The following is a 25,886-nucleotide window of genomic DNA, read 5'->3' on the forward strand; positions in this document are numbered from 1 at the left end:
GTTATGCAGTAATGATGGAAAGAAGAACCCAGAAGGGTTCGGCGTCTCGAAGAGACGTTGTCGAAGAGGAATAAAAATTAAATTTGGATAGAGTTTAAAAATTCATCTTTATTAAATTCATCTCTTCCAATCAATTTATTTATTCTATTAAATTCTTTTATTTTTGCTTCACTCAGTTTAAGGATTGAACGGAAAGTTTCTAATTTTTCGATTATTTCTTTCCTCTCTTTATCGTTTTCAGTTCCATTAGTTTTATGGGCATCAGCCCCACCGCATTGCAGCTTCTTTTTGTAATAGCATATTTTTGATTTAATTCTGTTTAGTTTCTTTTTATATTCATTGTCTGGACTCTGAATCTTAATTGAATCAGGACTCTTGGCTGCTTTGTTGTCACTCATTTCTTACGAAATAAAAAAATTAAATATTATTTAAATATAATGGAGTAATAAAATAAATCGGAATTTCTATTAATTTATTGTCAACTTCAACTAATGCATTGCCGTTAATATATCTAACAAAATCAGCTATTGTGTCAAATCTTCGTCTTCTTTTTGTCATTGATTTATTAGTTTTTCCATAATCGAGATGAATCAAAACTTTATCCCCTTGTTTAAAATTCATGAGCCCCGAATTAATTTGTTCACGTTTAACATCATTTAACCTTTCCATTTGCTTTCTAATATATTCCCATTCTTTTGAAATATCATTTTTCATTTCCACTGGTTTCATGTTTATAGTTCTATGCCATGTATTATTGTAATAATATACTAACTGCTGTATGATGGAGTCATGATTTCCATCCCAGTATATCCGACCGTTAACTCCTAACGCATCTCTAAGAGTTCTCATTACCGCATCAACTATTTTATTATGAAACGTATATGGAGAAGATGAGAAGTAAAAATTAATTTGTGGGAAATAATGAGCCATAGCTGCCTGAAATCCTTTATCACCATCACCCCTTATATTATCTACTCTTTTATGATCTAGTAAGTATTGAATAGCTCTTCTTGTTTCCTGTTCTGTTTTCCCTTTCACTGGAATGCAATATAAATATCTAGTGTTAATGTTAATGGCAAATAAATAAGTAACGTTTCCTTTTGAATATTCCAGATGATCGATTTCGTATGAATATGGATATGGTGCAAATGAAGGGCGACTAAATTTTTCCTTTAACGGTTGAATTTTCGGGTCAATTGGTTTATTTAATATCTTGAAATCCTTTTTAAAATCTTTTTGTTTCTTTAATGTTTGAAATGGATATAATAAAGTAAATGATGAAGGATTAACTGAAGGAGGAGGTACTACCGTTGGATGTTTTGGTGTTGCAAGTGGTTTAATTTTATCTGCTTTGATTTTGGATGATGAAGTTTTAGTTGTTGATTTTCCTTTCATTAATTCTGGATGTATTCTATTCATTTGTTTTAAATATGCTGTATATAAAGGTTTGATATACTTTCCCGCTTCGAGTTTATGTTGAAGGATGAATTCCAAAAGTTGATCTTCATTTAAAAGTCGGGCTGAATATGGTTTAACTAATGAATCATAAATTAAAGCTTGTGCTTCATTTATGGTCTGAAGGACCTGTGCGTTTTGCACCTTTAGCTGTTGAACATTTGCTACTTTCTCTTTTGGTGTTGTTTTCGGCTTTTTCTTCTTTTGTTTTTGTTCCTCTGGCTTTTGCGGCTCAGGATTATATAATTTATATAATTCATCAATATCTTCTTCTGTTAATACTTTATTTTTGAAATCTTTCAACTGTTTAAGTTGTGATTTAGTTTTTCCCTTTGTATATTCATTATTTTTAATTTTGTCTTTAATTTTAGAAATTATTTTATCATGATATTTCAAAATTTCATTTTATAATATGTAATAATAATCCATATCATCACCCGTTATATTTTTATTATGTTTTTGGAGATATGATTTTAATTCATAATAATTAAGAAAATTTTGATTAAGTACTAAATCATCAATTAAATTTTTTTCTAAATCTGCGTTATCCATTTATATAAAAATAAAATAAATGTTTTAAGGGTGCCCACCTCTTTGAATCATAGTATCAAAACCATTATTTACATATTGAATCGCATCATTAACGTTCCTCCTTCTAAAACGGTATCAAATGGTGGAGTCCAGATTTCCTGATGATGATCATAAAATCCAGCAAAATTAACCGTATTATTAGGTAAAATATGAATCTCAGCGGTATATCTTCTATCTAAATTTGGATGCCTTATATGTATACCATTACTGCCCGGATAAAATCTCAAACCTTGATTTTGTTGACGCATCAAATTATTGAAATTTCTTTCTTCAGGGGTGAATGTTCTTCTCCGTTGTGGTGGTGGTGGTGGTTGATGCTGTGGTGGTGGTCGTTGTTGCGGCTGTTGATGCTGTGGTGGGATTTGAAAAATTCGTTGTGGTTGATTATTTGGAATCTGAAAGTTAAAACCATTTGGTATAAATCGATTTGGTTCCTTTTGTCTCTTCTGTGGCATTTCATTAAAAATAAAATTTTAAATTGTATTAAATAAATGGCATACAACATCCATTTTCACAACATACAGCCTTAGTGTGTGCTCCTGTTAATGCAGTCTTACCGATTGTTAAGCGAGTCATTGACCCGTTTTTAAGTTGTAAATTAATATTTGACCATCGAAAATAACTTTATCATTTATTATATCCAAATAATTTTTAGGTGTTAATTGCTTATTTTGTCGTAAACTAACACCTTTCATTTTTTGTGCAATCTTTTTAAAATCACTTCCTCAATTGAACCGTTGAATGATGTATAACACTTAGGGCATAAAGCAACCATGTTATCACCTTGTTTCTCAATTGCTAAACCCAATAATTTTTTCTCATGTGCTTTTTCTTCAGCTTTATTCTTTAATTTAGGTTTAAATTTCTCATCAAAACAGAAGAAATCAAAAGGTGCGAATTTGAAAATGTTTTTATCATAAAATTGTTTATCGGTAACAATTGCTTGAAATGCTTGAGTGTTAGGAAGATTTGGGTCACCAGCAATAGCCCAATAAGATGAATCAGTATCACCTTCAATGAAATGAAAACGATTAACATTCATGCATTTATACATAAAATCATAAATGAAAACAAATACCAGTATTTTGCGTTATCTAAAGTGAAGAATGCCTCTTGTAAACATGTATCACATCTATAAAATCTATCTTTAAGCATCACTTGATATGTATCCTCACCTATTTCTCTTATGTTTTTAAACTTATTTGACATACATGCAACGCGTGCCTTCTGTGCATTCATTATTTTAGTCTTTGCGTAATTTTGTGTATTCATTGCATCGTAACCATATGATCCATTAAGTGAAATCTTGCAAAATAAACTTTTCCTTTATTTCCTTCTAATTCAGCTTTTGTCTTTCGTTCATAAATTCGTTCGCAAATTCATTAAAACAAGTGTTTTTCGTAAATGTTAAAATTGATTGAATGTCATCAATGATAAAATTAAACCTGTCGATTAGATACCATAGATAATAAGAAGAAAATGGTTGATATTGGTTGTGTGTTGATGCTAACTGAGTTAATTTCCTCTGTTTCTGGTCAACTGGTAGATTGTTTGATTTCATGTAATTATACATAAAACTGCCAATTGTTTTTTCATCTGTGATAATATCTAAGTTTCTTATTATCGGTAAAAAGTTTATGTAATCATTAATGTATTTTTCATCAATATGACCCTTTACTTCAGCCACGAATAAAGTATTTTTCTTCTAATTATTCCCAGTGCTTTTGCTTTCTTTGTTGCTGTATCACAAATGATAACGCCATTCAATCTTCCCGGCATATACATTTTATGGTCAGTATATTGAATGAAATCATGAGGATTAGATGAAAATGATGAAGGATATAATGAATTAAAATCAACACCAACGAAATGAGTCATAATGTTGGTGGTGTCCTCATTTGATACAGTTTTAGTTTCTGGATATATGAAAGTTTATTAATGTGCGTGATTCCTTTAAGATTTACTCTATGTTGAACATTTGATAAACCACCAGTAATTCCATTACGGAGAATGTGATAAGCTTCAACTGAATCTAAAGTCATTGGTAAATTATTTTTTAATGCATAATTTCTTAAATTGATTCTTAAACGTTGAACATCTTCATCTTTATTTGATTTTACGACATTGCAATAACAACACATTAACTGACAATTTTCTTTGTATGTGGTTTTTCATTATCGATTCTATCTAATGTTGGTTTATTAGCATATGTAAACGCTTTACCACACATTTTGCATTTAGATGAAAGGATTAAATCGTGATAGTATTGAAAATCATCCATTGAAACATTATTTTTAGTATCCCTTTCTGCTTTTTCATCTTGTTTCTTATATGATTCAATTTTATATTTCCAATACTTTTTCGTTAATTCAAAACTTGATTCTATCTCTTCCTCAGGATATTTTTCATTAGGATTAAAGTCTTTATATGCTAAAGCGTAACGAATCATTGAAGCATTCGATGATAAAGAAAGATTATGAAGCATATCAATTTTATAAACAAATGTTTCTTCAATAATTTTATCGATTGGGTCAATCATAATTTCAACATCTTTATTGCAATAATGAATAAAATATTCTAATCTATTCTTAAAATTTTTAGCATCATTGAGATATATTTGATAATCACTATCTGATATAGTTTCTTGAGTTAATGCTGAATAAAATGAATCTTTCGTGAATGGTTCCTCTTTATATAATTCTTCTTCGTAATTCTCCCATGTGATAAATTGATAAGGGAAAAAGGATTTAACACGTGATTTATTGTTTCCGAAATCTTGAGTGAATTGGTCTAATGTCCCACCCGCTATATAATTTCTGATGTCAATAAATCTCAATTCATATGGAACGTTTGTTTTCTTTACAATGATTTGCTTAAATTGTGAAGATGAACCCAGCATTGATTTTATTTTCCATTTTGCAGTGTTTAAATCACGAAGAATTAAATTTAAATCAAACTTTCCCGAATTAAAACCTATGATATTCACTTTATTGAATTCCTCATCTAGAAGTTCTTTAAATGCTTCCTTCTGTTTTTCATTTAATGTATGGGACAAAGTCCCCGCCGTTTGCGGCTTCATAATTCATTGTATTGACTCATATTTGATTTAGCAACTAATGAACAGGTTGAAAATAAAAATCAATCCAATCAGAAATAAAAGAATCACTCGAAGTTAAGCAAAAATTCCTCGTATATGTTTTATCATTTAATTTAACCGTTGATGATACCATGAATGGTTTTAAGTAAGCGTTCAAAGTTGCACACTCAGAAAGTTGTAATTCTTCTTTAGTCTCTAATGTTTCAAAGTCAAAAGTAATATAATATCTTGTCGGTTTATAATATTCTGCAAATTGTGAGCTAATAACCACTGATATATCTTCTGTTTCGTAATATGTGGTGCATATGGTTGCTGTGTCTTTTGCAATTGAACGTCTTGAATTAATCTTCCATTATTTTCTTTACATTTCTCACAATGCTTTAAAAATCTTCTTTGGTTTTTCCTTTCTGGATCATCACGGATAGAATAAACTTCTTCTTTACAATATGGACAAACTTTATAGCCGGTGAGTGCTTCAACGTCTGTTATTCTGTCAGCGTGAAGTTTTCCACATGGACTCTGTGTTAATAAAATATTTACTGTTTCAAATTCTGGATCTATCATTATTGATTCCACTAATGGAAAGTCTACCTTATTTATGTCCACGTCTTCTGGTTGAGGATCACAATAATAGAAATCAATATTAACATTTAACATTCTCGCTAATCTCTCACTTTCTGATGAAATGTCAAACCCTTCATATGCATCTATTGCTTCATTTAAATAGCTTCTACGAGTTTTAGGATTAACACCATCAGGAATGTTATAGAAGCGTTTAAATAACCTTCTACCTTCTGCTCTAATTTGATTATCATTCATTTTAGCTGTTCCGTTTTTGTTCATTTATGTAAGAATAAAAAATTAAAAAATAAATAAAAATAAAGTTTATTTTTTAAAGCCCATAAAATGAATTAAGAACACATAAATTTTTATCATCTGCGACGTGACGAATACATTTTAATTTACTCAAGAATGCGTACCCTGATACATTAAATCTAATTCCTGTCTTATTTAATTTCACAACTTTGAAAAGGAATGTATGAATAGCTATAAAATGATGAGAAGATGTTTTATGGGTTGCTTCCATTTTTTCTGAAATAAATGAATAAATATAATGCTTATACGTTTTCATATCTTTTATATTCTTAATAACGAATGGTATAGACCTTTCCACTTCATCTTCCTTCGGTGCTGTTCTTTCATATGAAACATTATTAGTATCTTCAACAATGAAACCGCAATCACATAAAATTTTATATGTTCCAATGGTTTCTTTTGATATTTTATCTAATAAATCAAAAACTTTATCAACACCTGTGCATTTATTTAAATAATAATTTGTGTAAATATCATGATCTTCTTTCTTAATCGTATTAGTTGCATATGTCACGTTTTTAAGAGCTTTTTTGAATTTTGAATCTAAGGTGGTGAAAGTAAGATACAAGGGTATTCTTCATTATCAATAAATTGTAACTTATGTTTACGTATAAATTTAGTACCTTCTTCTGAAAGTGTTTCGTCTATTTCACCATCTAATAAATTTTGTGTTGATTCTGAGACATAATTTTTATATCTTTCTTCATGAGATTTCTGTACTTCTGATTCTGAAGCTGGGATATTCATTAAACCCTCTACTTCATTTTCATTATATTTTTCAACTTCTCTTAATTCCTTAATTTTTTCATCTATTTCATCTCTTATTTTTTTCAGTCTTTCAATTTCATTGTATTCATCATCTTTAATCCGTTCTTCATAATATTCAGGGAAAACATCAGGTTCTTTAGGTTTTTCTTCTTCAGATGTGGGATATAAGAAATTTATAACATCATCTTTATTCATTTTTCCATCATAATCTAAATCATTTAATAACTCGGCAAATTTTTGACAATTTCTTAAATAATATTTATCAACTTCATAACCCACCTCCTCTAATATATCCTTTATTTCCTCGTTTGTGAATCCTAATTTTTTAACGTTGTTAGTTTTGACGCTCATTTCATACAAAATAAAAAAATAAAATAATAAACATAACTAAGTTTTAATTTTTCGTAAGAAGTTTATTTTTTAAAATTTTTTTTTATTTTTTATTTCATTATGGTAGTGAATCTTTTATTCATGAAAATAATTATATCTGATTTATTTTATTCTCTCGTATATACTAGATTTAAAGAATTCAGAACATTTCCCATAATCTCCTAAATGTTTTCTTATCCCTAACGTGTGCCAGTTATTATATGAAACTGAATAAACTTTATCTTTATCTTTACACCTTTCATCATTACCAATATATTTATATCTCAGTTTTGATTTAGCGTTTTCATATTCATTAGCGTTTAATAATTCGCAGTCTTCCTTTTTAAATTGATGTTTAAGATATTCAGGATTTAATACTCTACGTTTATATGCTCCTAACTTAGTTCTAAAGGTTTTTCTACAAAATTTAGGAATTCCATCCTCTTTAATGTCATCAATGATTTCCATTTCATTATTTTCAATTTCTTCTTCTCGTTTATGAGGTCTTTGATTATGACTCCATTGATTCCATGAAATTAAATATTCTTTATCATTATATTTATACCTCATTAGCTTATTTTGGCTTTCATATTCATTTAATAATTCACAATCTTCATTTTTAAATTGAAGTTTAACCCATTCAGGATTTAAACAATGTTTAATTAATCGCGGAATATCTGACATCATCTATATATAGATTATTTTATAAAAGATAAAAAATAAATTATTTTAAAATTAATGTTAATTTTTTTTAATGATTTATAAATAAATATATTTTAATGCATCGTCTATATATAGATGTAACAAAAAAAGTCACTAAACCCGTCATATCCTACTACTATTGAAAGATCTTAAGCGAAACTTGAACTTTCATGCAGCCATAGTTGAGAATAGTTTATTTGAAATCTTTTTGTAGTGATAAGCTTGTTTGATTCATTTCCGAATCAAGAGAATGATGAATCTATAATAAAAGTTGCAGCTTTAAACGAAATGATATCTTTTATTTGATCTTATTAGAAATGTCTACAGGTTCTGAAAGGATTCGACATTTCGATAATTTTTATTTCACTTTATGAAACTCTTCAAAACTTTAGGTTCTGAGTTCACATATTTTTGGAAATCATTCTTAGAAAATCTTCCTGAATGGTTTGCAACAATATGCCTTGGCTTAGTATCAGTCGTTATCGCTTTAATGATTGAACCCAAAGAAAGAATTGCCTTCTTTGAGAATTTCAACGAGAGATATCCTTACTCAGGTGAAACATTAGGCATACCTATTGTCGCTTTACTGATTATTATTCTTCCATGCGCAGTTCTTGGAATTCTAACTTTAGCATATCCACGCAGAATGGAATTAAACTTAGCAGGAATGAGTTTGGCCCAATCATTGTGCTTGACTCTTTTAATTACAGAAGCTCTCAAAGTTACTGTTGCTCGCCCACGTCCAAACTTTTTCTCTTACTGCCAATACGACCAAAATGCAAAGAAATGCACAGGTCCATCATCACATAAAAGAGATGCTAGACTTTCTTTCCCATCTGGCCACGCATCAAATGCATTTGCAACAGGAACATGGATGTGCTTATTCTTAGGAGAATTCTTCCATAACAGTGAAGAAATCTGGTGGATAATACTTCGTTTCATACCAATAATGATCGCTACATTCATTGCTGCAACAAGAATTACAGATTATATGCATCATGTAAGTGATGTTATTAGCGGTGTTGTTATTGGCATTGGATGCTCTACAATAATATTTAGAGCTCAGTCAAATAGAATCTTCATGACAAATCATAGAAGAGAAGAGCCAGTTTCTCTTCTTTAAGAGTCACTGGAATAATCACATCGGCTATATATTTATTAAATTGTAATTATATTAGTAATTAAATTAAAGTTTTTTTAATTATTTAAAATAAAATGGAATTTTAATATGTTAATATACCTTTTGATAAATACATAAATATTATATGTCTTCACACTTAGGATTATCGATACTACAAGGGAATATTAACTAAGATACGATGTTTTGGATATAAAAGTATTGAACAAGAGAGAAATTGTTATGTACGTATTGTAAAAACATATGAATTAACGTGTTGATATGGAATTTATCGTATAATGTTGTATATTTAAGAAATAATTTTGATAATTTTGTTTGATAAAGGCCAATTCTATGATAAATATAAATTATATAAATTTTAAAATAATCTGATAGATATTATTTTTCGAAAAATTTTGGACAATTTTTCGAAATTATTATTTTTCAAAGAAAAAATGTATTTTTAATAGTTAAATTCCGATTTTTGAAAAAAATTTGGAGTTTTCTGGTAGTTTTAATTAAGTTTCTCATTGTCAGTTAATCAATATTTATATGAAAATTTGCTACAATTCCAATAATTAATAGTAAATATTGTTATAAATACATAATTTCTCATTGATACATGATTATCCATGCTAAATATAGCAATAAAATGCATAGTACATAAACAGCATTATTGATAATCACAAATTCTAAAATATTTCATTCCATATAACGGAATCGGAAAATAAACTAAGTGATTTGGTCATTTTTAAAACAGTTCTATTATAAATTTAACTTTTAAACAAACAAAAAAATATTATTTAAAATTAATAAATACGAAAAAAACAAACAAAAATAAAATTATTATAATATCGATAAGTCCACACCATTATCATTTGGTAGTTCGTCATCAGACAGGTTATTTTGCCTTTTCAGCTTCAGATACAAAGTCATTCCTCCGTAACCTAGCAAAGCAGACAAAATAATCGATCCGACAATTATAAGTGCGATGTGGAGTGTTGTCAGGCCATGGGAGTCCAAATCCGGTGCGAAACCTTTGAAAGAAACAATAATCAAAGATTCGCTTTCAACCAAATCGACAGCGATTGGTGTTGCAGGAGAATCCAACTCATTTGTACTCAGTATACTTAGATTCATCCAATTCTTCAATACTTTGTTTGAAGAAGAGATTAATGTAACTGATTTTATGTAATAAGTTGGAGTTATCAATCCATAGTTCGATTGGTCGAGAGTTACATTGACGAAGATCGATTTCGGACTCTTTACAGATGAATTCTCGTTGGCTGCAATGACAACACGACTTCCTCCTTCTTCTAATTTGACGGATAAGTTCAAATTGCATTGGGAAACATCTGTATCGACCAATGTAAGTCTGGCCATGAATGGAATGACCAAGCGACCCTGTAATTGGACGGATTTAAGTGTAACTTGTGCTAATTCGCCCATTGAAAAAGATTTGATGACAGGAAGCTTGTTGAGGGAGTTAACATAGAAGTTTCCGGTTCCTATCATTGATACATCACTGAAAATGACTTCGAGGGATTGAGGAGCGATGTTAAAGTTCAAATCTGATTTATCTGGTAAACTCATCGGAGGAATACTGGCTTTCGACACGAAATTGGCAGCATTCATCGTTACATCAACAGAGCCTGATATTTTTAATGGAATATTTTCTGACTCGGTATTGATGACGATAGAGTTTATCGTTCTCAACTCGATGGCCGGGATAAGAGGCCATTTTCCGGTGACGTTGACCTCCAAGGACTGAGTTGATGCGGGCGTTTCGGACAGATATGTGAATGGCAGTTGGGTAAATGCGGAATTATCGCATTTTATGATTAATGATGTTCTTCCTGTAGCAGCAAGTACTGGTCTCATCAATTCTATGCGCTTGAAAGTGTTGACGTTGCCTTGCGCATCTATGAAATTCCATGTGTCTTTGCCTGTGAAGATAATTGACTTTGTTGAGTCGATATTTACGTAAAATGTAGTCAATCCTTCACTTTTCAGGCGTGAAAGTGTCTTTATATCTACGACAAGCTGGTCAATATCGGCCATTGAGAATGCTTTGTTAACAACTTCTACATTATGAAGATAAACTTTTGGTATATTTACAGTTGTTATTCCTACAGCTGCGAAATTGAGTCTAACGTTCGCTGCATCTAATATTCTTACGGAAGTATGCGTCTCTGAAGTGAAGACCATGTTGAAAGTCAACATTGTCTCATTTTGGCAGCCAATTACAGAGATTTTTCTCGGCCTTCTCGCACTGTCGAAGTTGAATACGTCGTTAGGAATCATACTCTCATACAAAGAAACCTTTACAGTGATCGTATAAGCGGTTATGTAATCTGACATACTTCTTCCAGTGATATTGGGGAACATAAACGCGTATTCGCCACATTGGTCAACAGCATTTGAAGGTGCTGCATAGCAAAAGTGTGGATAAACTCTTGTGGGATAATCCATGAATTTGAAACCGAAAAGAGTATAAGAATCAGTGGTTGTTATGACCGCTTGTGTGATATCTGTCGATTTCGTGAAGCCGATTATCCCTGTTTCGTCATCAATATGAGAATATTTTAATGAAGTCTCAAGTTGTGGTGGAAGATGCACGAAATAGTGTATTGTGCCTTTGTAGGGTGCAAATTCCACGTCTGTTGGCATTTTTGTCCCAATAAATTCTGTAATAAAAAGTGGCTGGTTTGGCAAAATTTCTGGCGTATTTTTGATCGTCAGAAGATGTTGGTCGAAGTAATATCGTATGTGGACGATAGAATCTTCATGAAATGCGATGAAATTAAAAGTAGCGTTGATATGGTCAATTAATAAGGTCGATCCAATAGTAACATGAATCTTGTTATCAACGGGCGTTGTATAATCTGTTCCTTGTAAAGTCATATTGTATATGAGAACGTCATTCGTCACCGATGATGATAATTTAGCATTGTTTAGAAGCTTTAGGCTGCCAATTGAAATATTTGACTCTTCTTCAAAATAAATTGGGGATGAATTTGCGATTATTTCATTTAGAAAAACCTGTTGCTTCTGGACAGTTGTAAATGGAACTATTGACATGTATTCTGATGAGTAAATAGATGTATGCATGTAACAATTGGCTAGGTTCACTTGGAGATTGGAATTTGAAATAATTTTGTTCAAAGGAGTTGTTTTTTCAAGAATTGGCTTCTGTGATATATCAAGTCCATAAATATATATGCTTGTAGACTTGGAAAGATAAAAATAACAAGGGGTTGTAAAATTCGGGTTCAATGTGAACTTAATTGACAATGTATTGGAATTTTCTGACATCTCTTCCGAGTAAAATTGAATTTTAGGTGTATTCATGAACTGCAATGTGTAACAATTCGCTTTTGACACTTTTGTAAAGTTTATATCTGTTTTTACATCAAGTGAGTCGACAATATTTCTGACGAACGCGTTGTTCTTGGCATTGACAGTAATAACACTGTTTTCTGTGGCGTCATTCAAGGTAACGTCAAATAAATTTTTGGCATCAATTGAAGAAATGTTGAGAATTGAGTTCAGGTCTGTTGTTATATTCTCACATTCGAATTTTAATTGATTATCACCAAGAAATGTTACGTTTTTGAGAGAAATTGTCTGAGATTTAAGAAGTAAAGAAGATTTATCGGATTCAATGGATATTACTGTGTTATTAAGAGTCAATGACTTAAAAGTTATCGGTTTGTTCGTGTTTGATAATTTGAATTTTATGTGGGAAGAATTAATTCCATACAATGCTACGGTGTAATTTGAATAGTCTGAGATGTTGATTTCGACGTCCGTGGAATTTTGTGAGTCTACGTAAACTTCGACAGTATAATTTTCAATATATCTCAAGAAAATATCACTTAAATCGGCTATTTCATACCCAGATTCGTCTTTACACCTGCTCGTACCTGGCTCGGTTGTCAAGCAGAATTGCGTGGACTTAATGAGTATAAAAAGATAAAAGCATAGCATTTTCTTGTCACGTTTTATAATGCAAGCTCAATCCAAAATTTCAATCCAAAATTTTGATCGGATTCTCGATCAGATTTTACTGAGCAATCAATATATAATCTATTCTATATTTATTGAATTGAATTGCTACCGATAGGATTAAGAGAATTATCGGACATAGATTTTGTACATATAATGGTATATGTTTCTGATTTAATCAGATTTTTTAATTTTCAAATGAACGTAAATTTTCTGAATAAAATTCAATTATATTGCCCAAGGTTAACAACAAAAACTATTATACAAGTTTTTCCATTGATTGCGATCATTTTCTCTCAATTTGATTTATTCTGAACATTAGATCCGAATTGAATTATCTACATGATCTAACGGCACAGCACAATTTTTCATAAAAATTAAATTGGATTATGATCGTATTTTTCAAATGTTGAAAAAAAAATATATCCGATTCACAATTAATTCATGTTAAATATTTTACAGTTGCTTTGGGTAAGCATAGGCTATTCCAAAATACAATGAAATAAAATATCGTTATAAAATTTTTCTATATTAGAATAATGTTCTTTATTCCTGACCCAAACTAGAAAGAATTCTACACTTGCTTTATTTAGCGTAATGCTCCTGAACAAAATTCGATATTAATTGAATAATAAATTGAATCGTTAAATTAACGAACCAAAAATGAATTAGTTAGCTTAAATTACATGTTTTTAATATTGTTCAACGCGTAAAGTTAGAAGAGACAAAAAATATTTCTTCTTTCAAAATTATTTGAAAAAATTAGAAAAGTTCTACTTAACGTTGTTTTGTAAAATACAATTTTGAGGTTTTCTTGAAAACCTTGATACAAATCATTTAAAAAGGAATCGCATCACTACTGTCGCTGCTTTCGAAGTCTGTATTATTAACCAAATTAATGTATTCATTTTCGTCGTCTGATTCAGTATCTTTGGAAGATTTCCCATCGGCTGTTTTTGGAATTTGCATTTTTATTTTTTCTTGTTTTCGTTTTTGAATTTGCTGATAAAACTGATATTTCACAAATGATTGCTGTCGTTGAGCGTATGCGTTTTGGAGAGCTATTAATCTTTGAGTGATATCAATTATTCTTTTTTGTTGCTGTTTTTGCTTATTTTCAATCTCTAGGCAAATGTCATTCATCGCATCCCTTATTGGCTTAATTTGGATTGGGTAGCTTGGTTTCATTATGATTTCAAATTCAACAAAAAATATTAGAAAAAGTGACATTATTTCAAAATCTTGAAATTGCAAAATGTCATTCATTTCTATCGGCGCACTCCACAAGAAGGTATAAACATTTATTGTGATAACATATTACCAAACATCGGACATTCCAAATAGAACTGATTCACTTCCATGTTCTGATATCATAAAATGAGAAAGTCAAACAATTTTATGCTCATCAATTGTATTTCCTCATCAATAATAATATGAACCTATATTGACTCATGCATATAATAAGTATATTATTATATTAATGCTGAATGAAAACAAATCTATCTCGATGTGAAATGGAAATTTGGAGAAGAGCTCCTAAACTAAGTTATATTCGCATAACAAGCTGATATTAGGTATGAAGCATTTATCAAGCTTATTGATACTAACTATCAAAAATTCAAAATGAGTTAATATATAAAAAGAAGCTATAGTATATTAATTTGTATGTTTATATTCTATAACAAATATGATATCTTCTGCATATATCTATCAATGGCATTTGCAATATGTGAAATAAGAGGTTCAGTGATTACTTTCCTACCATTAATTTTTGCAAGATGAAGAGCGTAATTTCCTATTTTTATATATATCTTTCGCATGCGAAATAAAAATTTCAGATATTTCTTTACAATTATTTTCTGCTGCATAATGAAGAGCAGTTTTTCCATCATTATCTTTTTCATTGATATTTGCATCATGTGAAATAAGAAATTCGATTATTTCTTTACAATTATTTACTGCTGCATAATGAAGAGAATTTTTTCTATCTTCATCTTTTTCATTGATATTTACACCATGTGAAATAAGAAGTTCGACTATTTCTTTACAATTATTTTCTGCTGCATAATGAAGAGCAGTTTTTCTATCTTCATCTTTTTCATTGATATTTACACCATGTGAAATAAGAAATTCGACTATTTCTTTACAATTATTTTCTGCTGCATAATGAAGAGAATATTTTCCATCATTATCTTTTTCATTGATATTTACACCATGTGAAATAAGAAGTTCAGATATTTCTTTACAATTATTTTCTGCTGCATAATGAAGAGCAGTTTTTCTATCTTCATCTTTTTCATTGATATTTACACCATGTGAAATAAGAAGTTCAGATATTTCTTTACAATTATTTTCTGCTGCATAATGAAGAGCAGTTTTTCTATCTTCATCTTTTTCATTGATATTTACACCATGTGAAATAAGAAATTCGACTATTTCTTTACAATTATTTTCTGCTGCATAATGAAGAGAATATTTTCCATCATTATCTTTTTCATTGATATTTGCACCATGTGAAATAAGAAGTTCAGATATTTCTTTACAATTATTTTCTGCTGCATAATGAAGAGAATTTTTTCCATCTTCATCTTTTTCATTGATATTTACACCATGTGAAATAAGAAGTTCAGATATTTCTTTACAATTATTTTCTGCTGCATAATGAAGAGAATTTTTTTCCATCATTATCTTTTTCATTGATATTTGCATCATGTGAAATAAGAAGTTCAGATATTTCTTTACAATTATTTTCTGCTGCATAATGAAGAGAATATTTTCCATCATTATCTTTTTCATTGATATTTGCACCATGTGAAATAAGAAGTTCAGATATTTCTTTACAATTATTTTCTGCTGCATAATGAAGAGAATTTTTTCCATCTTCATCTTTTTCATTGATATTTACACCATGTGAAATAAGAAATTCGACTATTTCTTTACAATTATTTTCTGCTGCATAATGAAGAGAATTTTTTTCCATCATTATCTTTTTCATTGATATTTGCATCATGTGAAATAAGAAGTTCAGATATTTCTTTACAATTATTTTCTGCTGCATAATGAAGAGAATTTTTTCTATCTTCATCTTTTTCATTGATATTTACACCATGTGAAATAAGAAGTTCGACTATTTCTTTACAATTATTTTCTGCTGCATAATGAAGAGCAGTCTTTCCAAATGTATCTTTTTCATTGATATTTGCACCATGTGAAATAAGAAGTTCAGATATTTCTTTACAATTATTTTCTGCTGCATAATGAAGAGAATTTTTTCTATCTTCATCTTTTTCATTGATATTTACACCATGTGAAATAAGAAGTTCAGATATTTCTTTACAATTATATTCTGCTGCATAATGAAGAGCAGTTTTTCTATCTTCATCTTTTTCATTGATATTTACACCATGTGAAATAAGAAGTTCAGATATTTCTTTACAATTATTTTCTGCTGCATAATGAAGAGCAGTTTTTCTATCTTCATCTTTTTCATTGATATTTACACCATGTGAAATAAGAAGTTCAGATATTTCTTTACAATTATTTTCTGCTGCATAATGAAGAGAATTTTTTTCCATCATTATCTTTTTCATTGATATTTGCATCATGTGAAATAAGAAATTCGATTATTTCTTTACAATTATTTACTGCTGCATAATGAAGAGAATTTTTTCTATCTTCATCTTTTTCATTGATATTTACACCATGTGAAATAAGAAATTCGGTGGTTTCTTTACTCTTATTGAGTGCTGCATAATGAAGAGCAGTCTTTCCATATTTATCTTTTTCATTGATATTTGCACCATGTGAAATAAGAAGTTCGGTTATTTCCTTACTATTTTTACATGCTGAGTAATGAAGAGCAGTTTTCTCATATTTATCTTTTTTATTGATATTTGCACCAAGTGAAATAAGAAATTCGATTATTTCTTTACAATTATTTTCTGCGGCAAAATGAAGAGCGGTTTTTCCATATTCATCTTTTTCATCTACATTTGCACCATATGAAATAAGAAGTTCGGCTATTTCTTTATTATTTTTATCTGCCGCATAATAAAGAGCAATTTTCCCATATTTATCTTTTTCATTGACATTTGCACCATATGAAATAAGAAGTTCGGCCATTTCTTTACTATTATTTTCTGCTGCATGATGAAGAGAGGTTTTTCCATCTTGGTCTTTTTCATCTACATTTGCACCATATGAAATAAGAAGTTTCGCCATTTCTTTATTATTTTTATCCACTGCATAATGAAGAGCAATTTCCCCATATTTATCTTTTTCATTGACATTTGCACCATATGAAAGAAGAAGATACGCAAATTCCTTACTATCCTGTTCTACTGCATAATGAAGAGCAGCGTATCCATCATTATCTGTTTCATTGATATTTGCACCATGCGAAAGAAGAAGTCTGGCTATTTCTTTACAATTATTTTCTACTGCATTATGAAGAGAATTTTTCCCTTCCAAATCTGTTTCATTGATATTTGCACTATGTGAAATAAGAAGTTTGGCAATTTCTTTATTATTGTTTTGTACTGCGTAATGAAGAGCAGTTTTTCCTATTCCATTTTGTTCTTTGATATTTGCACCATGAGAAAGGAAATATTCGCAAAGAGATGGAATAGCAAATAGTGATGAATAAAGAAAGCATTTGTTAATATTATTAGTTTGATCGAAATAAACTAAAAATGATTCAAGATTATTATATTTTGCACAATATTCTAAATTGATCTTAATATTAAATTCATTCATCAAGAAAGTAACAAAATCAATGTTGTGTGAGATAATTGCATATTCTATGCATTTTTCATTTGGTTTTTGATGTTTCAAACATTCACTCATGATCTCTGCATTCCCTCCTAAAAATGAAAATTCTAAACATTTTTTAGTTATTTTTGAGCTGAATTTCGTTCTTAAGAATTTGAAACAATCAACTGCTCCATGGTAGCAACATAATTCAAGTAATGAATATCCTTCGAAAGAAAAAGGATATAAATTGCTTATCAGCTTTTGATTATTATCAAATTCTTCTCTTTCGACGAAAATGATGAATCTTTCTAAGTCATTATACATAATTGCTCTGTAAATTGTATTATTTGTCTGAATTGCGAGATTTTTAGTTTTAATTTTTTCGAAATCAGCAAATTTGTCTAATTTAATTCCATATCCTTTATAAAACAGGAAGTTTGAAATAGGTTCAACTTTGTTGACCTCGTTGACATGATAATCATTAGATATGAGTTTAGCAAGATATAAATATGACCTTGTATAGCGATTATTATATGGAATGATGTTTAAAATATCTTCCATTATATTTTTCGGAGAATATCCCTTTGAGCCAATCAATTCTGTTTTGATCATTTCGTAAATCTTGTTTAATTCTTCTTCTTTTTCCGTTTTCAGCTGATATAATGCAATATATGAATCGATGTAGTATGCATAGATACTTCGAAGTTCAATGTATTGATTTGGATCAATGTCTTGATCAGACATCAAAAATTGTTTTAAAAGTCGTAAATTTTTAAAATTTTTATTCCAACTGTTAACAAAAAATTTGCTGATTTAAGGTTCATTGTGCATACAACATCAAACATGTATTTTTGAATTCTACAAGAGGTTGATCTATAGATCTATAGTTGTACTTTTATTTAGGAAATTTATTGAAACATTTCAACATATGTAAATAGAAACATTCACATGGATTGATTAACTTATTTTTATGAAAATAGAAACATTCAAAAGGCTTGGGTATAACTTATAAAAAGATATATTAATGAATCCGTATCAAAATAAGTAAAAATCCTATTTGTCTAGTTCTATTTATATGGATACAGAGTAATGCTCACAGCATTAGAACTCAACAATATAAAACCAAAACGTTCAATTTTCTTTTTTGAGAATTTGGGTGTTTATATGAAAAACGTTTAAGAAGAAACTGCCTACAGCAATATGTACACACATAAGCCGATGAGAATAGAAAATATATTTTTGGATATCTGAAAACATAATTTGTGCACATGATTCCTTAATAAATGCTATGCATTTGAAAAAAATCAGTTGTATTAATAACATTCTATAGGTTTAATAACAATAAAATTAATAAAAATAATAATAAATTCTATTTGCAAAAATAACTAAAAATATAGAACTGTTCAATAAATTCGATTGCTTGTATACATTCAAAATGATTGAATACCATTGAATAAAAAGTTATTTTTTGGAAATCAAACAAAAATCAAACAAATATATGTTAAGGAACGTAAGCAATGATTGCACGTATTTCTTTCATCATAGGTTCTTCTTCTTTTAATGCAAATTTCTGAGATTTGAAAACTGGACCCAAATCAGACGAAGCAATAGATTCGTAGACGTCATCTTTATCTGTTGGACTTAAAAGGTTGGTCAGAGTCTGAAATTGTTTGTAATAATATCTTGCTTCCTTATAATCCGGCAAAAGAAGAGCGTTTAACCATTTTGAAGACACTTCAGCGAGCTTTGTCATGAATCTGATCTCAATTTTCTCTGATGGAATGTTCTTTCTCGCAAAAGCAAGAATATCAACATTATCTGACTTTTCCGCGCATTCTCTTAACTCATTTCTTATGAATTCTGCCTTTGACGAGTTTTTATCAAAGTCATGAATGCTTTTTTGAAGGATCTGGAACTTTTTTGGATCATTTGGAAGATTATGAATTTGTTTTGTAAAATCAATGTCTGTAAGCATCATTAGCTTAACGCAAGCTTGTAGCTGTGATAGAGAAAGGTAACGAGAGTAGAATTCTGCTTGTACAATTCGATAAAATCGACGAATTGGAGGAATTAACAATTCAGGAAAGTTTCCATTGCTATCCAGCTCAACCATGCTTTGGAGACACTTGTATAATGACTCGGCGTTCTCGAAATGTGTAGCATTTTGATTGATTAGGTGAGCAAATGTTGTAAAAAATAAATTAATGGCAGTTTTTCGCAATCTGAGATAAGATTTGTGATTAAAATCAGGCCATTTGATTCTCCTCAACATTTCAAGTTCCAAATTGAATGCTACCATGAAATCTGGAAGAATTTGCTCTCTAACAGCGCCATCAGCATCCAATCCGCCTCTAATCTGTATATATGATATAATGTCACCGACCATATCCATGATTCTTATTTCTTCTTGTTGTGGATCTGAAGTTGTTGGTCTTTGATTTGCAATATCAAGCAGAGTTTTAACGTAATCATCTAATTTCTTATTAATTTGATCAACACTTTGCTGCCATGATGCTTGCACAATAGAATTTTTAACAATATTAATTATATTTCCGATGGTCTGTGGATTTGTGATGTTTTTATCGAGAACATTTTTCAGTTCTTCGATAACTTCTTCGGCACTGAATGTGGCATTGAGACATGCCTCATTTATTTCACTCCGCGTCATTGGAAACAGCGACAATTTTCAAATTTTGAAAGGTCATGCAAAAAAAATAAATTGCAATTGACATAAAAATAACATCGTCATTGCAATAGCAATAAATATTATATGCAAAAATCTCCATAATTCTATCAATATTTTTTTTTGAAAAGATGTTGAAAACCAGAACATGAAATAATTATATTTAAACTCAGGAACATCAACGAGGATGAGTTCCTAGTGCAATCCACGGGCTACCGAGAATGTAAGTCAAATGTAAAGTTTTCATTCGCAACGTTAAATACTCATCTCGGATTTTTATCGTGCTTTTACCAAGAAAGCAGATATCCTATTCATGGGTTAACTGAATACCGAGTTTCACAATTGAATGTAAATTTCAATGTAAAATATTTGAAATCTCGTTATTTCGAAATAATTGTAAAATATAAAGAATTTTATGCTGATTAAACAAGATATCTATCCTTCAGAATTAATTGTGAAGGAATAATAATTTTCAGAATGGACAACTTCTCTGACAAGCTCAGCACCGCACTGAAGAATCCAGATCATGAAACAGATGAAATTTTAAATCTAGCATCTTTGCATCCACAAGTTGCTGCAATTGATTCGAACTTTATTCAATTCGTCTTAGAAAATATGGACGAAATTTTTCAGTTAGCCTTAGGATTAGCAGGAGAAGATAACCCTGGACTTCAGCGAAATGCGTTTGCAATCCTCACTATCAAAGTATCTAGTTATATTTCATTATTGATTTCGAGTGATCAATTCTTGGAAAACTTAAATGAGACGATCGAAAGCATAGGAATTTTAGAACCTCCGAATCTCAAGCTTTGGGTTCGTATGATGAATACCCTCCTTGATCTTACCGGATTTGCCATTCTGTTAAATCTGCCAGGCCGAAAGAAGCTTTTCAGACGTTTGCTACCACATGTCGGAAAAGTCGGAATCTATGAATTTCTTTTCAGAATTTGCGATGATGGCCATGAAGCTTCGCATCAATTTCTTGAAAAAACACATTCGGTTACAAGTATCTACAACTGTCTCGGCAACGGCTATGACTTGCAAATTGTCAAGTTATTATGTGCCTGCTGCTATTCAGATACCTCAGGCAAGTTAATTCTGAGTTTATCAAGACCAGAAAGAACAGCTAAGATATTTAGCTTTGCAGTTTCCGATAATATTCTTTTAAGCAATGCGGCAATGCAATTACTCTTCGAAATGTCCAGCCATTGCGATGAAGATGACGAAGATGACGAAGATAGTTTATTCCAAAGAGTATTCATGAAAATTGTGGAGCGCATAGATGAATTAATAGAATTTATCTGCAAGCCACCATTTACATCTGCTAAATTCAGAGCAATTGACTTAATTATCGGAATGATCTCAACAGAACATGCCGATTTCGACAAAATATTGAAAGTTCTCAAATGGGTATGGGACCAAACATTCGCAAATCCTCTTTTAAGCCAGATACATTGTGCAATGCTTCGAATTTGCAAAGCAATCTTCGATTCCGAAGAGTTACCTGAAGAATTCGTCACACAATGCCAATTCAGAGAGCGAATTATCGAATATAGCAACAAGAAATGTACGTTTTCGGGACATCTTTACGAGATTGCCAGAATGATTCACGAAATTGAAGATTTTGATAAACAATCCCAGGCATGGAAAGACTACATTAACGGTCCTTACGCTAAAATACGCAGTATCCGAGAAAACGGCTACGGAGGACCTGTTCCAGAAAGACACAAGATTTCCATCAGTGACTATAAGGTCGATGGAATACTGGAACAAACAATTCAGCAACCAACTAATTGCTAACCCAATAATATATTTAATATATATATTGTATGTTAAATTAAATGTATAATCTCTCAATATTTATTAGGAAACTCTCAAATATGATATTTTTTTTTCAAATACAGATTAAGGGTGCATTAACGCTCATCTGACTTTCATTCAAAATTCTGAAAACTGGAGTCATATTGAAATCAGAAATATCCAAAGATTATATGAGATACTGTGCACTAATTGAAGAGGTCATTTTAATTCATAATTCATTGCAATAATTTCCTCAAATCTTAGTAACTTTTTCTATATTCAAGCGATTTGAATATGTATCATAAGGTGCGTAGAATACCAAAATTACGTGAAATTCTGTCGTTGCATTTTGGAGATGCAAAATTTTGATTTTTAATGTGTGGTTTTAGTATGTGTAATCTTGTTCTTATCTCAACGCGATGGTACCGCTGCAATATGATTTAAATTAACAAAGTTGTACTTAAATTGAATAATGCGGGAGAATAACTGACAATGCAAATAATTATATACTACAGAGTAGTTGTCAATTGGAGTAATAAATCATTCTGCGTCAATCATTTCTTTCGTTTCTGGCATGACGAGCAGAAAGGAAGCGATCAGTAACCCTAGGAAAAAATAAGAGGAGCGTCACTTTTCATGCATTTTCTCTATCTTTATGCATGCCAAGAAGCATCTAACATTTTTATATTTTAGATCCTGATCAATAAGATTTTTTTCCGAAATTTTTTTTTTGAAAATTTTTCATTATAGCTTAGAAGAATGATCCTTTTATTTTTCACAAGATTTATATTAGCAGACACTGACACAAGCCAAGAAGGCAGCAAAATCAGAAGCAATATAAGCAGTATTTCCAATATTTCGATTTCAATTATTCAAAGTCAAGTAGAAAAAATCAAATCTACACCAGGACCAGTAGAAACATCAAATATTACAATCAGTAACTCAAGTTTAGAACAAAATTTAACGATTTGCAAAGCTCCTCATACAAGATTACAATGGGGAAATAAATGCATATGCGAGGAAGGATATTTCGGGACTGATGAACAAATACAAACAACTGGATGCTATACATGCAAAAAACGTTGCCATCATGCAGCAAGTTGTGTTGAACAAGATACTTGCAAATGCAAGAGAGGCTTAGTTGGTGATGGAATACAATGTTCTTTCCCTGAACCTAAAATTAAGCAAGTTTTAAAGCCATTTGAAAAACAATTAGCTCCAGTAAATGTTTTAGTAGAATTCGATGCACCAGAATTCATTCCATACCTTGCATTTTGCAAGATTAATTCTAAAACAGTTCCTGCTTTAATTTACAATAATCAGACAATTGCTTGCTTATCTCCCGATAAGCAAAGAGGAGAAGCATCAATTTCCATCTCATACGATGGAAAAGTATACTCTCCTTCTCAGAAATACACAATTGTACCTGGCTTGGTCGAATTGCCAAAACCGGCCATTCATCTTGGAATTCAACCAAAAACTAACAATTGGATTATTCCATCAATCATTGGTTTCGGTATATTGGTCTGCATTGTCTTGTATTTTATCCTTCATATTTTCAACGGAAAAATTGCAATTCAGAAGCTTACTGAAGAAAGACAGCCACTTATTTCCAATAAGGGATCAAGTAATCACGAAGAAAAACGCGCAAAAAGGCGTGATATTTAATAATTTTTTTTAATATTCTTTTTTGTACATATTAAAGCTTTGTTATTTGATATAATAAACATAATTAGAATGTATTTCAGAAGCACATATCCAATAAAATGAAAAAAGTTCAATTTCTAAAATTAAAATATACAAAATCATGGCATGGAAAGCCATGCTAAAAATTACATTGCCAAGTTAACATTATTAATGACTGCTTAACATCACAAGTTAATTAAAAAAAATTGACTAATAAAATCCTTGTTCGAAAAAGAAAATTCACTATTTATCATGCTATTGTCAAGGAGTAAATAATTGATAATAAAATCATTTTGTGAAAAATGTCATTTTTTTTTTAAAATACCATATTGGAAGATATGGAAATCTGGCATGATGATTCCAATTTTTTAACTGCATTTAGAAGGTTTATTGTAGATGAAAAAACCGAATATTTAACTCAGTATATTAACAAGAAAGAAACCATGATGATGATCCAATATCAGCTAGACCTGAATGAACCTAGCGATAGTTATAAAGTCGGCCTTATTCATATTGCTGCATATTATAATTCTCTTGATTCATTCATTTTTCTTGAAAAAAATTTAGGATTAGATTATACAATGATAAAATCCGTCGACAATAAAAATTGTTTGCACTATGCATGCAAAGGCGGATCTTTTGAGGTTGTTGTTTACATTCTTAACAACTACATGAATTTCAAGGACTTTATTGTTAAAACGGATGCAAATTATATTAATTTTGCGTTGGAATCGAATTCTGTTGAAATTGCAAGATTACTATTGAAAAAAGAGTTTACTTTTACACCAAACGATGAGTTTATTAATAGGTTGATACTTAACAAACAGATTGACAGCCTGAAATTCATTATTCAAACTAACCAAGAAAAAAGAAATGCCAGATCTAGTTTAAAATTAGAAAAACAACTCCTATATATCATTGCAATCAATAACATAGATATGATGAAATTGCTTTTCGATAATGATGAAAATTCATCTTTTCAAGATTTTTATAAAAGTTGCTTGCAATTGGCTTGCTTAAATAATTGTGAATATGCTGTTGAACAGATCTGTAAAAAAGTAGAAAATATAGACATTCCATTTGAAGAAGAAGCAAAGGGAGCAATACATTGGGCATGCAGTTCGTGTAATCCAAAGATTGTTAAAATTATGTGTGAGAAAAACATTCATATTAATAGATTTGATAAAAATGGAAATCTTGGACCTGTTGAAATGATTGATAAAGCAGCTACTGCCGATTTTATTGATATCATGCAAATTCTCATAGATAATGGTTTTGATATTGATCAGAGAAAAGATGATAAACATAATTCCCTTCTTGGAAGTATTGTTAATTCAATAGAAAAGGATTATGAAGTTATTACTTGGCTTATCAAAAAAGGTGCAAATATTGATTATCGTATCGTAGATATAAAAGATTCTCCATCAATTAGAGATTATATCAGTCGCGAGTCAGCTGGTTACAAAACATTTTTGGCGAAGTTTAAACTTATATATGAATTATTAATTCAAGGATATGATATCAAAAAGAAAAATTAAAATAAACTGTTCTTGCTTTTTTGATTCAACTGTTTGGTTCTTATTTCTCATAAGCATTTATCTTTTCAATATATTATCAATACGGTGTATTCTTTCTTTCAATAATAGTTGTCAAATTGATGCTTTGAAGAAATATTAAATGTTAATCTTTGATTCAATATTTTGGGAAATTCATTGCTTATTTTATTAGCTTTTTAATATACTTATCTCAGTAAAAAAAGTATATTTGCTCACATAAGAATAAAGACAAGGGATAAGCAAAAAAGAGTTGAAAATTTCATCAAAGATTGCAAATCGTAAAATTCATTTGTTTATGAGCCATTTAATCTTCATTAGGCATTAAAGGTACGATAATTAAATAGAATTTTACTATCGCCTTAGGAACTAGAATATCAAGTAAAGTTACTTATAATGATATCAAAATTTGGGAGCAAAAGCATTTCA

The 25,886-nt window shown here is 30.0% G+C and overlaps 11 protein-coding genes and 2 pseudogenes across 13 annotated transcripts, besides 2 other annotated features; 4 read left to right on the top strand and 9 right to left on the bottom strand.

Moving 5' to 3' along the window:
* Positions 1-1,155: part of a mobile genetic element that runs on past the window's edge.
* Positions 78-398, bottom strand: TVAGG3_0592910 (uncharacterized protein; the record flags this gene model as incomplete). Its single annotated transcript, XM_051239556.1, has 1 exon — positions 78-398. The coding sequence occupies one exon, from the start codon at positions 396-398 to the stop codon at positions 78-80; it is 321 nt and encodes a 106-aa protein (XP_051097380.1).
* Positions 1,156-2,293: 1,138 nt separating the features above from the next.
* Positions 2,294-2,506, bottom strand: TVAGG3_0592920 (uncharacterized protein; the record flags this gene model as incomplete). The annotated part of the gene is made up of 1 exon (XM_051239557.1): positions 2,294-2,506. The coding sequence occupies one exon, from the start codon at positions 2,504-2,506 to the stop codon at positions 2,294-2,296; it is 213 nt and encodes a 70-aa protein (XP_051097381.1).
* Positions 2,507-2,529: 23 nt separating this feature from the next.
* Positions 2,530-3,285, bottom strand: TVAGG3_0592930 (annotated as a pseudogene). Its single transcript has one exon. A coding segment is annotated over exon 1 (756 nt).
* Positions 3,286-4,734: 1,449 nt separating this feature from the next.
* Positions 4,735-5,986, bottom strand: TVAGG3_0592940 (annotated as a pseudogene). Its single transcript has one exon. A coding segment is annotated over exon 1 (1,252 nt).
* Positions 5,987-6,711: 725 nt separating this feature from the next.
* Positions 6,712-7,343: a mobile genetic element.
* An 885-nt stretch (positions 7,344-8,228) lies between these two features.
* Positions 8,229-9,316, top strand: TVAGG3_0592960 (phosphatidate phosphatase protein; the record flags this gene model as incomplete). The annotated part of the gene is made up of 1 exon (XM_001328435.1): positions 8,229-8,981. One exon carries the CDS (start codon positions 8,229-8,231, stop codon positions 8,979-8,981), a length of 753 nt encoding a protein of 250 aa, XP_001328470.1.
* Positions 9,317-9,748: 432 nt separating this feature from the next.
* TVAGG3_0592970 (uncharacterized protein) lies at positions 9,749-13,353 on the bottom strand (the record flags this gene model as incomplete). The annotated part of the gene is made up of 1 exon (XM_001328436.1): positions 9,822-12,965. The coding sequence occupies one exon, from the start codon at positions 12,963-12,965 to the stop codon at positions 9,822-9,824; it is 3,144 nt and encodes a 1,047-aa protein (XP_001328471.1).
* A 102-nt stretch (positions 13,354-13,455) lies between these two features.
* On the bottom strand, positions 13,456-14,379 carry TVAGG3_0592980 (uncharacterized protein; the record flags this gene model as incomplete). The annotated part of the gene is made up of 1 exon (XM_001328437.1): positions 13,821-14,171. The coding sequence occupies one exon, from the start codon at positions 14,169-14,171 to the stop codon at positions 13,821-13,823; it is 351 nt and encodes a 116-aa protein (XP_001328472.1).
* Positions 14,380-14,747: 368 nt separating this feature from the next.
* Positions 14,748-15,695, bottom strand: TVAGG3_0592990 (ankyrin repeat family A family; the record flags this gene model as incomplete). The annotated part of the gene is made up of 1 exon (XM_001328438.1): positions 14,748-15,695. The coding sequence occupies one exon, from the start codon at positions 15,693-15,695 to the stop codon at positions 14,748-14,750; it is 948 nt and encodes a 315-aa protein (XP_001328473.1).
* An 825-nt stretch (positions 15,696-16,520) lies between these two features.
* Positions 16,521-18,479, bottom strand: TVAGG3_0593000 (ankyrin repeat and SOCS box-containing protein 4 family; the record flags this gene model as incomplete). Its single annotated transcript, XM_001328439.1, has 1 exon — positions 16,521-18,479. One exon carries the CDS (start codon positions 18,477-18,479, stop codon positions 16,521-16,523), a length of 1,959 nt encoding a protein of 652 aa, XP_001328474.1.
* Positions 18,480-19,070: 591 nt separating this feature from the next.
* On the bottom strand, positions 19,071-20,416 carry TVAGG3_0593010 (uncharacterized protein; the record flags this gene model as incomplete). The annotated part of the gene is made up of 1 exon (XM_001328440.1): positions 19,237-20,403. The coding sequence occupies one exon, from the start codon at positions 20,401-20,403 to the stop codon at positions 19,237-19,239; it is 1,167 nt and encodes a 388-aa protein (XP_001328475.1).
* Positions 20,417-20,895: 479 nt separating this feature from the next.
* Positions 20,896-22,285, top strand: TVAGG3_0593020 (serine/threonine-protein phosphatase 6 regulatory subunit family; the record flags this gene model as incomplete). The annotated part of the gene is made up of 1 exon (XM_001328441.1): positions 20,896-22,218. The coding sequence occupies one exon, from the start codon at positions 20,896-20,898 to the stop codon at positions 22,216-22,218; it is 1,323 nt and encodes a 440-aa protein (XP_001328476.1).
* A 687-nt stretch (positions 22,286-22,972) lies between these two features.
* On the top strand, positions 22,973-24,170 carry TVAGG3_0593030 (laminin domain-containing protein; the record flags this gene model as incomplete). Its single annotated transcript, XM_001328442.1, has 1 exon — positions 22,978-23,886. The coding sequence occupies one exon, from the start codon at positions 22,978-22,980 to the stop codon at positions 23,884-23,886; it is 909 nt and encodes a 302-aa protein (XP_001328477.1).
* A 72-nt stretch (positions 24,171-24,242) lies between these two features.
* On the top strand, positions 24,243-25,687 carry TVAGG3_0593040 (protein ubiquitination; the record flags this gene model as incomplete). Its single annotated transcript, XM_001328443.1, has 1 exon — positions 24,243-25,442. The coding sequence occupies one exon, from the start codon at positions 24,243-24,245 to the stop codon at positions 25,440-25,442; it is 1,200 nt and encodes a 399-aa protein (XP_001328478.1).
* Positions 25,688-25,886: the final 199 nt, after the last annotated feature.

The sequence above is a fragment of the Trichomonas vaginalis genome, chromosome II (genome assembly GCF_026262505.1).
Source record: "Trichomonas vaginalis G3 chromosome II, whole genome shotgun sequence".
In the NCBI taxonomy this organism is placed as follows: domain Eukaryota; phylum Parabasalia; order Trichomonadida; family Trichomonadidae; genus Trichomonas; species Trichomonas vaginalis.